We start from the raw sequence: 17,640 nt of genomic DNA, 5'->3' as shown, positions 1-17,640 counted from the left end.
AGCTTAATTATCCAAATTACACACATATACTAGTAATTGCATGTTCATAATTTTGATTATATAACATAAATATAGAAGTGAGTTTTATTCCATGATATGGGCTATGTTATGTAAACTAATTGTATACATGTATTGGTTGATCTTGAGATCAGAAGTATAAAGAGTCAGTGAAATTCCTGATGGCTCTTCTCAGCTCTGAATGAAATCAAACTACTGTCACAGCTGTGGGTCTATTTTACTTTTCTCGATATTCAGAGATGACACTGTTAGTGGTGTTAGTCCGTAACAGCTATGACCTTTCTGGGGTTGCAAGTAATGACCTGATTACAGATATGTTTGATGTGGGTCAGGTAATTTGCAAGAAGCTCTTTAGACAGAAACTTAGGAGGAGAAACATGGAGCAATGGGATTTCTTCTTTTCCCCTGAGAGACCAAGGCCTCAAGCCATCTTAGGACTTAAACATCTCACTTTAACCCATGTTGGGAAATGAGAAGCAGTGCCACAGACTTAGTGTATATACTCAGAGGCTGTCCTGTATATTTGCACTACTTTCTGTAGGGATATACATGCTAAACACTGGGGCTTCTAATGATCTTTCCATTTCAAAAATGATTTGGAGATATTCTTATCACTCTAACCCTAGACCAGTCCCTGAGGCATTCCAGGAGTCTTTGTGGGAAACTTGAGAAAATAAAATAGGATGCCAGTGTGCAATTAAGTTCTGTTTTAAACACTGAGGAAGGAACCATTAAACTAGCTGTAATCTGATAATTTCTAGATTCTTCATCTAAGGCTGCCATTCAGTGGTTCTCTGACTTCCCTATTTAACATTACATCTCACCAGACACAGGATTCTCCAACTCTCCAAAGCATTTTCATCCTTGTATAGCCTATATATTTTGCCTATCATCTGTTCTTCCCAGCAGAATGCAGACCTCAAGAGGACAGGAATTTTTTTGTCTGTTTTATTCTGCACAGCTAGCATCGTGCCTGGCACAGAGTAGGTGCTCAAGAAACATTTGTTGAATGAATTCAAACCATCTCTGTCTCCACTGAGGCCTTTTATTTGCAGATAGATTTCAACACATTTGCTGCCCTCTACCCCTCTGCTTTGTACTTTCAGCTGTGTTTAATGAGTGGAGAGATTATTCAGATGAGCCCTAAGATGAGTCTGATCTTCGAGCCAGCTGACCTGGAACAGGCCTCCCCAGCCACTGTGAGCAGGTGAGTCAGCTTGCATGGGCCCCCTGAGGTGTAAGGCAAAGCCTCACTAACCTTAAACAGGAGGAAAAGCCACAAATATGATTAAATTCTAGCAGATCACCTATATTACCTTTTGTCAGACTTTGTCATAAAATCAGTCCTCAATACAAAATCAGGCAAACACTTTGGATAAGATGCTTTTGAACTGTGGTGTTGGAGAAGACTCTTGAGAGTCCCATGGACTGCAAAGAGATCCAGCCAGTCCATCCTAAAGGAAATCAGACCTGAATATTCATTGGAAGGACTGATGATGAGGCTGAAACTCTAATACTTTGGCCACCTGATGCAAAGAACTGACTCATTTGAAAAGACCCTGATGCTGAGAAAGATTGAAGGTGGGAAAAGAAGGGGATGACAGAAGATGAGATGGTTGGATGGCATCACCAGTGCGATGGACAAGAGTTTGAGTAGGCTTGAGGAGTTGGTGATGGACAGGGAAGCCTGGCGTGCTGCAGTTCATGGGGTCACAGAGTCAGACATGACTGAGTGACTGAGCTGAACTACCTCCTAAAGTTGAACCTTCACATACCCTATGGCTGAGCAATTCTGCTTGTGAGTATATACTGAAAATAAACTTGTGCCCATGTACAACAGGAGACATGTACCAGAATTTTCAGAGTAGCACGATTCACAATAACACTTAGAAATGACCCAAATGCCTATTAATAGGAGAGAATTAGAAAGTATAATAAAATCACAGAAGGTAGTATTTGTATGTCATTCAAAATAAGTGAACTGTACTGATAAGTGTCTTTATAGATAAGTCTTAATAAAATTAAAGATAAAATCTAAGCAGTATTATATATAAAAGTAAGCCTGTAGGGCTTTTCTGGTGGCTTAGTAGTAAAGAATCCACCTACCAATGCAGGAGACATGGCATTGAACCCTGATCTGGGAAGATCCCACATGCCCCAGGGCAACTAAGCCCTAGTGCCTCAACTACTGAGCCTGTGCTCCAGAGCCCAGGAGCCACAACTACTGAAGCCCGCATGCCTAGAGCCCACACTGCACAGCAAGAGGGGCCACTGCAATGAGAAGCTTGTGCACCGCAACTAGAGAGTAACCCCTCACTCGCCACAACTAAAGAAAAGCCTTCACAGCAACGAAGACCTAACCCAACCAAAAATAAATAATAAATACTTTTTAAAATGCAAGAAAAGTAAGCCTGTAATATTACATGCAGCATAGTATCCCCTTTTAAATTATTAAAACCAACTAAACAATTAAATATGTGTATGTATATAAAACCATAAGAAAGTAAGAAATCAAAGGACCAGTGAATGTGAGATTCAAGATTCTGTGTAATCTAGGTGGGGAAAGCCAGGGGGATAGGATAAGGGAGACTTTATAATTAGATAAAGGTTATTGTCAAAACTGTAGCTTCTGTCTGGGTGTTGGGTTCATGGACACTGATTACATTATTGAAAACAATTAACTAAGAAAGGTCATGCATGGGCTAATGATGAGTGTGCCAAGGATAATAATCCAATCATGTGCCTCCCAGTCCACAACAAATAAAATAATAAAATAAAAATAAGCTCACATTCCCAAAGGCAATGTAAGGGAGTAGAAAGAGCACATGGCAAGTTAGACCAACCTGGGTTCCCACCTTGAACACACCATTTGCTAGCTGTGTGACCTCTTCCAAGTCAATAAGCCTCTCTGAGCTAGTGTCTCCTCATGTCTAAAGTGTAAACCATAAAGAGGAATATTTAGAAATGAAGGCCATTAAGACTTAGCATAGTGGCTGACACATAGTAGGTGCTGAATAAATGGTAGCCAGTGTTACTAACAAAGAGGAGTGTGCCTAGATATAACAGAATGGGGAAAAACTTGCTAAATACAATGTTACATGTCAGTACATGGTAATGTACTAACATTATGAAAATTATAATAGTAGTTTTCATTGATTAAGAGTGTTCTGTATGCTAGACATAGTGCCAAATTCATTTACTGGCATTTAACCATTATAATAATCTTACAAGCTACTTATTTTTTATATTCTTCAATTTACAGACAGGGACTCAAATTCAGAGACAGAAAAGAAATTTTTCTGAGGTCACTCAATTAGTAGGATCTGGGGCTGAGACTTGAATACAGGTCTCTGACTCTCAAGACCCCACTCTTAGCACTGGTCTCTACCCTTTCCTGGCAAAATCCGTGCATCTTTCCTTTGGCTTGGAGCTGGTGAAGGTCTGTGCTCCAGCCCAAGCTCCAGCCTATTCACCTCACCCCTACGTGCTTGGGAGCCCAGTGTGAACCAGGATGGTCCTCTGTTTGTGCTTGCCAGGTGTGGAATGATCTACATGGAACCCCATCAGCTAGGCTGGAAGCCCCTGAAGGATTCCTACATGGATACCCTGCCTTCCAGTCTCACTGAGGAGCACAAGGAATTGGTGAGACCCTCTGGTCCCTTTCCTTTCTGTCCTTCCCTGTCTCCTGACTCCTCATCTCAAAGGCCTTCTAGGATTGTTTTCACGTTCATAATTATGGAAGGCAAGGAGGGGCAGGAAATTCCCTGATTGTCCCCAATTACCTTGCTTTCTGGCTTCTTGCCATTATTATTTTATTTTATTTTGCATGTGGAGCTGGAATTGTGTAGTCAATTTCTGCTTTCTCTTCCATCTTCTCCATTACTTTTTGACTCCTCAGTGGAGAATTCTGGCGCTTGAGAAATGTTCTATATGATTACTGGGATGTCACCCCTTGACTCTTTGCCCACCAGCAGAAATGCCTCTGGAAGTTGCTCTAGAGGTGTACCAGGTTAGGAAGATCTGTGTTCTTCTTTTTCCTGCCACTTTCCATCCCCTGTAACCTAGACTCTATACCTCCTAAATGTAGGGAGCTAAAACCAGTGAGAAATTCTCTTAGTGCAGCTAGTAAGAGTGTCCATTTTCTTCTTCCCTCCCTAAAAGAGGTATGAATGTTCAGGTTAGATTAGAACACACGCAGATGATGGAAGTAAAAAGGAAAAATGAGTGCTTATGGTACTTCTTGCCTTTTGCTGCATTAACAAGGTTGCCTAGTAAAGTTTCCCATGGAAGGAGCCAAGAAGGATTTAAGTTAGATTCTCTTCTCACTGTAGAAATGCTCTGGGGATCTGCATAGGATGGCCCCTTTCCTATCACATTTGTATACATGTCCTATGCACATGTCTGTATATACATGTATGTACTGTATACATGTACTATATACATATATATATAATATACATATTATATATATATAATGTTTATTTACAGACACATGTCCACTTGCATAGTCAGAAGCCAGTCTACACATGCACAGGAAGCCTTCACAGACTTCCCAGTGTCCTCAGTAGTCTAACTTCTTACCAGGACTTCTGAGATTGTGATTCCACCCAGCCTGCCCCTCCAGCCTCATCACCTACACTCCTCTCAGGCTCAGCTTATTACCTTCCAGCCCTAGGGTCTTGTTTCCATTCCTAGAAAACCCCAGAGTTTACCTCCTTGAGGTTTTTGCACTTTTTATTCCTCTTTCTGGAAATCTTGCCCCATTTAGTCTCATAAGGGTTGATTCACCTTTGCCACCCAGGTCTTAGCATAAAGCCCCGCTTCTCCAAGAAGTCTTCCCTGACCACCCTATTAAACCCTTCTTGTTTTATCCAACTGTAATACATTTATTTGTTTCCTGCTAGTACATTCCAGGATTTGTAAATACTTAAGTCATTTCTTTGCTTGTTTAATTTTCTTTTTTCCAACTTATTTCACTGTGTTTTGTTTAATTATTTATTGTCTCCCCTGCCCCTGAGACTGTAACATGAGAACAGAGACCTTGTCTCTCTTGTTCATCATTTATCCTTAGTGCCTATCACACTGCGTGTAGTAGATGCACAATAAATACTTGCTGACTGAGTACCACATATCCAAGTACTCATACACAGTCATTGTTGTTTAGTCACTTAATCGTATCCAACTCTTTGCAACCCCATGGACTGTAGCACACCAGGCTTCCCTGTCCTTCACTATATCCCAGAGTTTGCTCAAACTAATGTCCATTAACTTGGTAATGCCATCCAACCATCTGATCCTATGTCACCCCCTTCTCCTCTTGCCCTCAATCCTTCCCAGCATTAGGGTCTTTTCTAATGAGTTGGCTCTTCATATCAGGTGGCCAAAGTATTGCAACCTCAGCTTTAGCATCAGTCCATCCAATGAATATTCAGGGGATTTCCTTTAAGATTAACTGTTTTTATCTCCTTGCTGTCCTAGGGACTCTCAAGAGTCTTCTCCAACACCACAGTTCTAAAGCATCAATTCTTTCGCACTCAGTCTTCTCTACAGTCCAACTCTCATATCTGCACATGACTGCTGGAAAAACCATAGCTTTGACTTTATGGACCTTTGTCAGCAAAGTACTGTTTCTGTTTTTTAATACACTGTCTAGGTTTGTCATAGCTTTTCTCCCAAGGAGCAGGCATGTTTTAATTTCATGGCTGCAGTCACCATCTGCAGTGATTTTGGAGCCCAAGAAAATAAAGTCTGTCATTGTTTCCCCATCTATTTGCCATGAAGTGATGAGACCGGATGCCATGATCTTAGTTTTTTGAATGTTGAGGGTTTTTTAATTTATTTTTTTATTGAAGGATAATTATTTTACAGAATTTTGTTGTTTTCTGTCAAACCTCAACCTGAATCAGCCATAGGTATACATATATCCCCTCCCTTTTAAACTACTCTTCCATCGAATGTTGAGTTTTAAGGCAGCTTTTTCACTCTTATCTTTCACCTTCATCATGAGGCTCTTTAGTTCCTCCTCACTTTCTACCATTAGGATGGTGTCATCTCCATATCTAAGATTGATAAATATTTCTCCCGACAATCTTGATTCCAGCTTATGATTCATCTACCCCAGCATTTCTCATGATCTACTCTGCAGATGTTAAATAAGCAGAGTGACAGTATACAGCCTTGATGTACTCCTTTGCCAATTTTAAACCAGTCCATTGTTTCATGTCCGATTCTAACTGTTGTTTCTTGACCTGCACACAGGTTTCTCAGGAGACAGGTAAGGTGGTCTGGTATTCCTATCTGTTTGAGAATTTTCCAGTTTGTTGTGATCCACACAGTCAAAGGCTTTAGCCTAGTCAATGAAGCAGAAGTAGATGTTTATCAGGAATTCTCTTGCTTTTTCTATGATCCAGTGAATACCGGCAATCTGATCTCTGGTTCCTCTGGCTTTTCTAAATCCAGCTTGTATATCTGGAAGTTCTTGGTTCATGTACTGCTGAAGCCTAGCTTGAAGGATTTTGAGCATTACTTCCTAGCCTGTGAGATGAGTGCAACTGTGCCATAGTTTGGACATTTTCTTTAGCATTGCCCTTCTTTGGGAGTATACATAGAAAAGCATCTATACATTTATATATGCACACATATCCACATATAATCACCTATGAGTGTATTTATTTAATGATGACCTGCCTACTTACAAAAAAAAAATAACAAGGTAATTTTCAGTAGGAGTCACAAAGTTTAAGAGAAAACACTGAAGAGGAGAAAATCAAGTAATTTCTTCTGAAGAGTAAGTGGGTAGGGAGCAGAGCCAAGAGATAAGAATCATCATACCCACGAGTAAGTATGTACATACATACATACATGTGGGGAATTACTGAAAATAAGCCCAGACCTCTCAGTGTCCACTTTCTACAGGAGTCCTGCCTTATAAATGCCAGTCAGTCATTTCCAAATCAGTTGTTTAGAATTCCTAACATTTTTCTATAGAAAAGTCAGATATAGTGGCTCCTGGAACCTAAAACTGTTTCATGCATGCTGTAGCTGACCCATAGTGGCTCCAAGCTTTTCTTCCATATTCAGCTCAGTAGAATGGGAGGAGTGGGCATAGTCAGTGGACTGCACGTTAAATAGAAACTGGGGGCACAGGTCTTGTTGCCTATGGATTTTCTTCACTATACCTAGACTCAAAAATTATCAGTAGTCTTATCTTCAGCCTCCTTGAGGTGTACCAAGTTCTTAAACACACTTGTTAACGTCAAATTTTACTTGTACTCTTAGGTCAATGACATGTTCATGTGGCTTGTCCAGCCCTGCCTTGAATTTACTCGCCTTCACTGTAAATTTGTGGTCCAAACATCTCCCATCCACCTTGCCTTCTCAATGATGAGACTGTACTCCTCTCTCCTTGGTAAGTACTTCCCTACAATTCTTAAGCCAAACAAGGGTATGCCTTGGCTATTTTTATGCTCCCACCCCTGCTAGTCCCCCTAGAAGTTACAATGAGACCAGCATTTTGGTCAAGAACAAACAAGTCTTTTGAGTGTACGTAGTAGAGTTTGCTGGAAAGAGTCCATATATTTTGGCTTAATCTTTCGTTGACTTCCTGGGTATTCTTGTGCAAATTAGCCCATTTTTCCTCAGGCTTAGATTCTTCCAGACAATGGGAATAATCATTCCTGTTCCTCTTTACCTATCAGGGACAGCCTGGAGGAAAATGAATTTAGATGGCATGTGTAAATGTGTGTCAGAAAAAAGATTCTGAAAAGAGTAAAATAAGAAGTTGTCCCCAAGTTAAAAAATTTACATTACAAAAAATCTGAATTCACAAAACAAATACATACACTATAAGAAAACTGATCATTTTAGTCTCCAAAACTATGGAACTACTCCAGGACATGGAGAACCACTGGTTTAAATGAATCATTGTTTTAAATGTCCTGGAGAAGTTCTCTATAGCTGTCTCACACAAATCATATTTCACAGAATTCTACTGGAAATGACAGAATATATGTTAATTTGGAGAACTTTTCAGTTCAGTTCATGTGTCCGACTCCTTGCGACCCCATGGACTGCAGCACTCCAGGCCTCCCTGTCTATCACCAACTCCTGGAGTTTACTCAAATCATGTCCATTGAGTTGGTGATGCGATCCAACCAACTCAGCCTCTGTCATCCCCTTCTCCTCCCACCTTAGCATCCACATATAAGTGATATCATACAGTATTATCTTTCTCTGTCAACTTATTTCACTTTAGCATAATGCCTTCCCAGTCCATCCATAAAGCTGCAAATTGCAGAATTTCATTCTTGTGTATGGTTGTATATTATTCCATTATGTATGTATACCACATCTTCATCCATTCATCTTTTGATGAACACTTAGGTTGCTTTTATATCTTGGCTATTATGAATAATGTGGCTATGAATATTGGGTGCATGTATCTTTTTGAATTAGTGTTTTTGTTTTTTTTCAGTATATATCTAGGAGTGGAACTACTGAGTCATCAGACAGTTTAGCTGCTCAGTCGTGTCTGATTCTTTGTGACCACATAGACTGCAGCACGTCAGGCTTCCCTGTCCATCACCAACTCCCAGCTTGCTCAAACTCATGTCCATCAAGTTAGTGATGCCATCCAACCATCTCATCCTCTGTCATCCCCTTCTCCTCCCACCTTCAATCTTTCCCAGCATCAGGGTCTTTTCAAATGAGTCAGATCTTTGCATCTAGTGGCTGAAGTATTGGAGTTTCAGCTTCAGTATCAGTCCTTCCAATGAATATTCAGGACTGATTTCCTATAGGATGGACTGGATTGATCTCCTTGCAGTCCAAGGGACTCTTAAGAGTCTTCTCCAACACCACAGTTCAAAAGCATCAATTCTTCAATGCTCAGCTTTCTTTATAGTCCAACTTTCACATCCATACATGACTACTGGAAAAGCATTAGCTTTGACTAGATGGATCTCTGTTGACAAAGTAATATTTCTGCTTTTTAATATGCTGTCTAGTTTGGTCATAACTTATCTTCCAAGGAGTAAGTGTCTTATAATTTTATGGCTGCAGTCACCATCTGCAGTGATTTTGGAGCCCAGAAAAATAAAGTCTGATACTGTTTCCACTGTTTCCCCATCTATTTGCCATGAAGTGATGGTACCAGATGCCATGATGTTAGTTTTCTGAATGTTGAGTTTTAAGCCAACTTTTTCACTCTCCTCTTTCACTTTCAACAAGAGGCTCTTTAGTTCTTCTTCACTTTCTGCCATAAGGGTGATATCATCTGCATATCTGAGGTTATTGATATTTCTCCTGGCAATCTTGATTCCAGCTTGTGCTTCACCCAGCCTAGTGTTTCTCATAATGTACTCTACATACAAGTTAAATAAGCAGGGAGACAATATACAGCCTTGACGTACTCCTTTTCCTATTTTGAAATAGTCTGTTGTTCCATGTCCAGTTCTAACTGTTGCTTCCTGACCTGCATACAGATTTCTCAAGAGGCAGGTCAGGTGGTCTGGTATTCCCATCTCTTTCAGAATTTCCACAAGTAGTTGTGATCCACACAGTCAAAGGCTTTGGCATAGTTAATAAAGCAGAAATAGGTGTTTTTCTGGAACTCTTTTGCTTTTTCAATGATCCAACGGATGTTGGCAATTTGATCTCTGGTTCCTCTGCCTTTTCTAAAACCAGCTTGAGCATCTGGAAGTTCACAGTTCATGTATTGCTGAATCCTGGCTTGGAGAATTACTTGGAGAATTACTTGGAGAATTTTGAGCATTACTTTACAAAGCGTGTGAGATGAGTGCAATTGTGCAGTAGTTTGAGCATTCTTTGGCATTGCCTTTCTTTGGGATTGAAATGAAAACTGACCTTTTCCAGTCCTGTGGCCACTGCTGAGTTTTCCAAATTTGCTGGCATATTGAGTGCAGCACTTTCACAGCATTATCTTTTAAGATTTGAAATAGCTCAGCTGGAATTCCATCACCTCCACTAGCTTTGTTCGTAGTCATGCTTCCTAAGGCTCACTTGACTTCACATTCCAGGATGTCTGGCTCTAGGTGAGTGATCACACCATTGTGATTATCTTGGTCGTGAAGATCTTTTTTATACAGTTCTTCTGTGAATTCTTGCCATGTCTTCTTAATATCTTCTGTTTCTGTTAGGTCCCTACTGTTTCTGTCCTTTATTTTGCCCATCTTTGCATGAAATGTTCCCTTGGTATCTCTAATTTTCTTGAAGAGATCTCTAGTCTTTTCCATTATATTATTTTCCTCTATTTCTTTGCACTGATCACTGAGGAAGGCTTTCTTATTTGTCCTTGCTATTCTTTGGAACTCTGCATTCAATTGGATGCCATTTCTTTCTCAAGATAACACATAATTCAAAATGATGGTGAATCTTCCTACAGCTTCTACTCCGTGTACATATTTTCTCAGCCCATTTCTTCCAGAGGCATATAGGTGTAGATTTTCTAAAAAGAGTAAATTGGAAATAGTTGAGCCAGAGACTCTCTTTAACCAAATATTAAAATTAAAATTACAGACAGTATTTGTAGAAGCACATGAGTTACATACATTATATATTTGTATTTTTATTTGTAAATTTTTCATACTTTCCCAAGCTCCTTTCACTGTCCTTATATAGTATTTCCTCCAGGAAAGAAGGCACCAGCATGAGAAATGGATTTATTGTCTACAGTCCTATGTAGCCTCAACTCTTGTCTTCCTGAATCTATAACTGTGAATCCTCTCAGGAGTGCTGAAATACACACAACTGCTAAAAACTGGGGACTAGGGATTTCCCTGGTGGTCCAGTGGTTAAGAATTCATGCTCCTGGTGCAGAGGGCCCAGATTCCATCCCTGGTCAGAGAACTAGATTCCGAATGCCAAACAAAGTTCTTGATGTTGCCAAAAAAAAAAAACAAAACTGGGGCATAGGGTTAAATTTGATTTTGGAACTATAACATTTAACACTGTCAATGTTAAAATGCAAGAACATGGTAGCTATGATTAGCAAAAACTTGAGATAAGGAACACTGAATACAACTTTAGCTTTTATTTTGAAATAATTTTAGATTTAAAGAAAACTTACCAAAGAATGTAGAATTACATATGCTCTTTACTTAGATTTCTTTAATGTTAACATCTTATATAACCAAGGAACAATTATCATAATAAGGAAATTAACATTGATACTATACTATTTTATGCATTTTATCTGAATTTCACATTTTTCCACAAATTTTTATGTTCCAAGATCCAATTCAAAATGCCACATTATACTTAAAATTGTTGTATCTTCTTGGTCTCCTACAAGCTATGATAGTTCTTCTGCCTTTCCTGATATTCATAACCTTGTCATTTGGTGAATACTGCCCAGTTATGTTTCTTGCTGCTGCTACTGCTGCTAAGTCGCTTCAGTCGTGTCCGACTCTGTGCGACCCCAGAGACGGCAGCCCACCAGGCTCCGCCATCCCTGGGATTCTCCAGGCAAGAACACTGGAGTGAGTTGCCATTTCCTTCTCCAATGCATGAAAGTGAAAAGTGAAAGTAAAGTCACTAAATGGTGTCCCACTCTTCACGACCCCATGGACTGCAGCCTACCAGCCTCCTCCATCCATGGGATTTTCCAGGCAAGAGTACTGAAGTGGGGTGCCATCGCCTTCTCCATTATGTTTCTTAATATTTCTCAATTTACGTTTGCCTGTTGTTGTTGTTCAGTTGCTCACTCATGTCCGACTCTTTGCAGCCCCACAGACTGCAGCATACCAGGCTTCCCTGTCCTTCACCATCTCCCTGAGCTTGCTCAAACTCATGTCCATTAAGTCAGTGATGCCATCCAACCATCTTGTCCTCTGTCATCCCCTTCTCCTGTCTTCAATCTTTCCCAGCATCAAGGTCTTTTCCTTGATGAGAAGAGTCAGCTCTTCTCATAAGGTGGCCAAAGTTTTGGAGCTTCAGCTTCAGCATCAGTCCTTCCAGTACATATTCAGGGTTGATTTCCTCTAGGATTAACTGGTTGGATCTCCTTGCATTCCAAGGGACTATCAAGAGTCTTATCCAGAACCATAGTTCAAAAACATCATTTCTTCAGTACTCAGCCTTCTTTATGATCCAACTCTCAAATCCATAATGACTACTGCAAAAACCACAGGCTTGACTAGATGGACCTTTGTTGGCAAAGTAATGTCTCTGCTTTTTAATATGCTGTCTAGGTTGGTCATAGCTTTTCTTTCAAGGAGCAAGTGTCTTTTAATTTCATGGCTGCAGTCATCATCTGCAGTGATTTTGGAGCCCAAGAAAATAAAGTCTGTCATTGTTTCCATTGTTTCCCCATCTATTTGCCATGAAATGATGGGACCAGATGCCATGATCTTAGGTTTTTGAATGTTGAGTTTTAAGCCAGCTTTTTCACTCTCCTCTTTCACCTTTATCAAGAGGCTCTTTAGTTCCTCCTCGCTTTCTGCCATAAGGGTGGTGTCATCCGCATATCTGAGGTTATTGATATTTCTTCCAGCAATCTTGCCAGTTTTCCTAATTTTGTCATAATTAGACTAAGATTGTGATTTTTTTTAAAAATTGAAGTATAGTTGATTTGTATTATTATATGTTTCAGGTGTACAGCTTAGTGATTCACAATTTTTAAAGATTATATTTCATTTAACGTTGTTTTAAAACATTGGCTATATTTCCTGTGTTGTACAATATATCATTGTAATTTATCTGTTTTATACATAGCAGTCCAAAGCTCTTAAACACCAGCCACTGTCGTGCTCCTCCCATGTCCCTCTTCCCACTGGCAACCACTAGTTTGTTTTCTGTATCTGTAAGTCCATATCTTTTCACTAGTTTGTTATAGCTTTAGATAAGAAATAACATACAGTATTTGTCTTTTTGTCTGACTTATTCTACTAAAAATAATAACCTCCAAGTCCATCTATGTTGTTGTAAATGGCAAAACTTCACTCATTTTTATGACCAAGTAGTATTCCATTGTGTGTGTGTGTATGTGTATATGCATACATATATGTATATATAGTCTTATTTAGCAATTCATCGGTGGATAAAGACTTAGGTTGCTTCCATATCTTGGCTATTGTAAGTAATGCTGCTATGAACATTGAGAGCACGTATCATTTTGAATTTGTGTTTCATTTTTCTCAGATATATATCCAGGAGTAAACCCTGGATCATATGGTAGTTCTATTTTTAGTTTTTTGAGGAACCTCCATACTATTTCCCACAGTGGCTGCACCAATAAACATACCCACTAACAGTGTACAAAGTTTCCCTTTTCTCCACTAATCCCACTAATCTCCACTACAGGGTTCTACACAGAAATTGCCTCACATTTGTCTTTTAATTTTTATTCCAAATACAGCAACCTATATTGGAAAGTGGTTTTAGTGCATGGTGAGTAAGGCTCACCTGGAGTACCAGTTAGCTGATCACCAGTGAAATTACTCAGTTGTGTCCGACTTTTTGCGACCCCATGGACTGTAGCCTACCAGGCTCCTCCATCCATGGAATTTTCCAGGCAAGAGTGCTGGAATGGATTTCCATTTCCTTCTCCAGGGGATCTTCCCCACCCAGGAATCGAACCCAGGTCTCCCACATTGCAAGCAGACGCTTTAACCTCTGAACCACCAGGGAAGCCTGCTTGAGCTACCACTAAATCCCACTAATCTCCACTAATTCCCACTAATCTCCACTAATCCACTAATCTCCATCTAATCCTTGCCACATTAGATACTTGGTCTTTTTGATGAAAACCATTCTGACAGGTGTGAGGTGTTAACTGATTGTAGTTTTAATTTACATTTCTCTGATGATTAACTATATTGAGCATCTTCTCATGTGCTGATTGGTCATCTGTATGTATTATTTGCAAAAATGTCTATTCAGATCTTCTGCCCATTTTTAATCAGGTTGTTTATTGATGTTGAGTTGTATGACTTGTTTTTATATATTTTAGATATTAACTCCCTTATTAGTCATATCATTTGCAAATATTTTCTCCAGTTCAGTAGATTGTCTTATCATTTTCTCCATTGCATCCTTTGATATGGAAAAGATTTTAAGGTTAATTAGGTCCCAACTGTTTAGCCAACTTGTTTCCTTTGCCTTAGGGGAAAAATCAAAATATTGCTATGATTTATGTCAAAGAGTGTTCTGTTGTTTTCTTCTAGGAGTTTTATGGTTTATAGTCTCACATTTAGGTTTTAATTCATTTTGAGTTTATTGTTTATATATAGTGTGAGGAAATGTTCTGATTTTATTCTTTTACATATAGTTGTCCTGTTTTCCCAGGACCACTTACTGAAGAGACTGTGTTTTCTCCACTGTATATTTTTACCTCTTTTGTCATAGATTAATTGACCGTAAGTGCATAGATTACTTCTGGGCTTCCTATCCTGTTCCATTGATCTATGTGTCTGTTTTTGTGTGATATTTTTGTCTGGTTTTGGTATCAGGGTGATGCTGGCCTCATAGAATGAGCTCAAAAGTATTCCTTCCTCTGCAATTGTTTGGAATAATTTGAGAAGGTAGATATTATCTCTTCTGTAAATGTTTGGTAGAACTCACCTGTGAAGCCCTGTGGTCTTGGACTTTTCTTTTCTGAGAGTTTTTAAATTACTGATTTAGTTTCATTATTGGTCTGTTCATATTTTCTATTTACTCAAGGTTCAGTCTTGAGAGATTATACCTCTCTAAGAATTTGTTAAATTCTTCTAGATTGTTCATCTTCTTGTTATATACTTGTCCATAGTAATCTCTGCAATTACTTTGTATTTCATGATGTTGGTTATAATTTCTCCTTTTTTATTTTTGACTTTATTGATTTGAGCTTTCTCTCTTTTTTTATTAATGAGTCTGTCTCAAGATTTAAATGACTGGCTTTAAATGACATTAAGCTAGATGGACCTAATAGATATATATATATATATAACATTCCACCCCAAAGCAGCAGAATACACATTATTTTCAGCTGCACACAAAGCATTCTCTGGGATAGATCACATTCTAGGCCACAAAACAAGCCTTGGTAAATTGAAGAAAATTAAAATCATATCAAATATCTTTTCCAACCACAATGCTATGAGACTAGAAATCAGCTACAAGAAAATAAAAACTGCAAAAAGTACAGAGGCTAAAAAATATGCTATTAAACAACCAATGAATAACTGAATAAACTAAAGAGAAAATCACAAAATACCTGGAAGAAATTTAAAACAAGCACAACAATCCATAATCTGTGGGATGCAGCAGAAGCAGTTCTAAGAGGGAAGTTTACAGTGATACAAACCTCAAGAACAACAGCAAGAAGAATCTCAAACAACTTAACCTTATACCTAAAGGAAACAGGAAAAGAATAACAAAACCCAAAGTTAACAGAAGCAAAGAAATCTTAAAGATCAGAAGAGAAAGAAATGAAATAGAGACTTAAAAAATAGAAAAGATCAATGAAACTTAGAGCTGGTTTTTTGAAAAGATAAGCAAAATCAAGATTTGCATTTTTAGTAATAATATCACAGAAGTGATGGTGTATCCTCAGTAAATCTTCAGCGGGTACATAATGTGAACATATCTTATTCCTGTTGAAGGTTCTGGTCAAAATTATCTTTGTTCATAGTTATATTTCTCCACTGTAATGTTACTGTTTTTTTTTTTTTCCCCCCTTTGGGATTAATAATTACATCATGGGAGATAATTTCAAGCTATGCAAATATCCTATTTCTCCTCAGACTTTCATGTACTGATTTTAACATCCATTGGTAGATTTTATCTACAGCAATTATTAGGGTGGCATTTCCTAATGTAAATTTCCTATTTAAATTTATATTTCTTTTAAAGATTAGAGTTCTTCTGTAAAGAAGAACTATTCTTCCCTACTTATTTATTCAATTATTTAGTGATCAAATATGAATTCATGGATATTCATTTTGTTCTATGAATTATAATCCAACGCTATAATTATTTATTTTATTGTTCAAATGGCTTTGACAATTGGGGACACCTTCAAGTTGGTTCCTGTGGTCATTTAACATGTTTTTATCTTCAAATTGCTAAGATCAGAAATGAAAATGCAGACATTACTACTCATTGTACAGAAAGAAAAAGGATTATAAGAGAGCACTATGAAAAATTTTATGGTAACAAATTTGATTACTTAAATGAAATGGGGAAAAAAATGCCTACCAAGACACAAAATCTACCAAGACTGCAGCACAAAGAAATCTGAATAGATCACTGACTGGTATTGGTCAGTTATCAAAAATCTCACAACAGGTGATCGTGCCCGCGCCCATGCCCGGCGTGTGGGTGGCGGCGCGCGCAGGGGAGAGGCCAGCCCCGCCGGAATAAAAGATAAAAAAAAAAAAAAAAAAAATCTCACAACAAAGAAAAATCCTGGATCTGACTACTTCATTGGTGAATTCTACCAGACATTTAGGGAAGAGTTAGTATCAGTCATGCTCAAACTTTTCCAAAATGTTTAAAAGAGAACATTTCCTAACTCATTCTATGAAACAAGCATTACTCTGAAACCAAAGCCAGACAGAGACACTACAAGAAAGTTATAGACCAATATCCTTTATAAACATTAGTGTAAGAAATTCCCCTAAAGGCCAGAAAGGCAATTTTATCAGCATATCTAAAGGATTCTACACTGTAACCAACTATGATTAATTTCTGTGGTGCAAGGATGTCTCAATGTATGAAAAGTAATCAATGTGTGATACATGCAATACAAATATAATTAACAGAATAAAGGAAAAAACACATTGTCTCAATGCAGAAAATCATTTGACAAAACTCATGAAATCATGATAAACAACATTGAACAAGGTAGGAATAAAAGAATACTACCTCAACATAATAAAAGTAAAATACAAACACCTCACAGTGAATATAACACTCAGTGGTGAAACACTTTACCATTTTAACTGCAATAAGGAAAGGATGCTTGCTTTCACTACTTCTATTCAACATAGTACTGGAAGTCCTAGCCAGAGTAATTAGGCAAGAAAAAGAAATAAAATTATGTATTCACATTAGAAAAGAAAAAGTAAATTTATCTGTTTGCAAGTGATATGATCTAATATGTACTAAATCCTGAAGACTGCACACACACACGAAACTGTTATAAACAAATTCAGTAAAGAGGCAGGATACAAAATCAAACACAAAAATAATGCAGTTCTATTGCATTTCTGTACAGTCAGCAAAAACAAGACCGGGAGCTGACTGTGGCTCAGATCCTTATTGCCAAATTCAGACTTAAATTGAAGAAAGTGGGGAAAACCACTAGACCATTCAGGTATGACCCAATCAAATCCCTTACAACTATACAGTGGAAGTGAGAAATAGATTTAAGGGAGTAGATCTGATAGACAGAGTGCCTGATGAACTATGGATGGAGGTTCATGACATTGTACAAGAGACAGGAATCAAGACCATCCCCAAGAAAAAGAAATGCAAAAAAGCAAAGGAGAATGGCTGTCTGGGGAGATCTTACAAATAGCTGTGAAAAGAAGAGAAGCAAAAGGCAAAGGAGAAAAGGAAAGATATACCCATTTGAATGCAGAGTTCCAAAGAATAGCAAGAAGATTTAAGAAAGCCTTCCTC

General features: G+C 38.3%; 1 protein-coding gene across 2 annotated transcripts in view; it reads left to right on the top strand.

The window, feature by feature from the left end:
* The window catches only part of DNAH3 (dynein axonemal heavy chain 3), a 249,056-nt gene that overhangs the window by 124,704 nt on the left and 106,712 nt on the right, over positions 1–17,640 (top strand). For both annotated transcript variants that reach the window (XM_059881557.1, XM_059881556.1), the window contains exons 37-39: positions 1,125–1,225; positions 3,555–3,660; positions 7,297–7,426. In XM_059881557.1, the coding sequence (XP_059737540.1) occupies positions 1,125–1,225; positions 3,555–3,660; positions 7,297–7,426 (337 nt within the window). The remainder of the gene's footprint in view (positions 1–1,124; positions 1,226–3,554; positions 3,661–7,296; positions 7,427–17,640) is intronic.

The sequence above is a fragment of the Bos taurus genome, chromosome 25, assembly GCF_002263795.3.
Source record: "Bos taurus isolate L1 Dominette 01449 registration number 42190680 breed Hereford chromosome 25, ARS-UCD2.0, whole genome shotgun sequence".
NCBI classification, from domain to species: domain Eukaryota; kingdom Metazoa; phylum Chordata; class Mammalia; order Artiodactyla; family Bovidae; genus Bos; species Bos taurus.
This window is presented reverse-complemented; position numbering and strand designations above follow the sequence as displayed.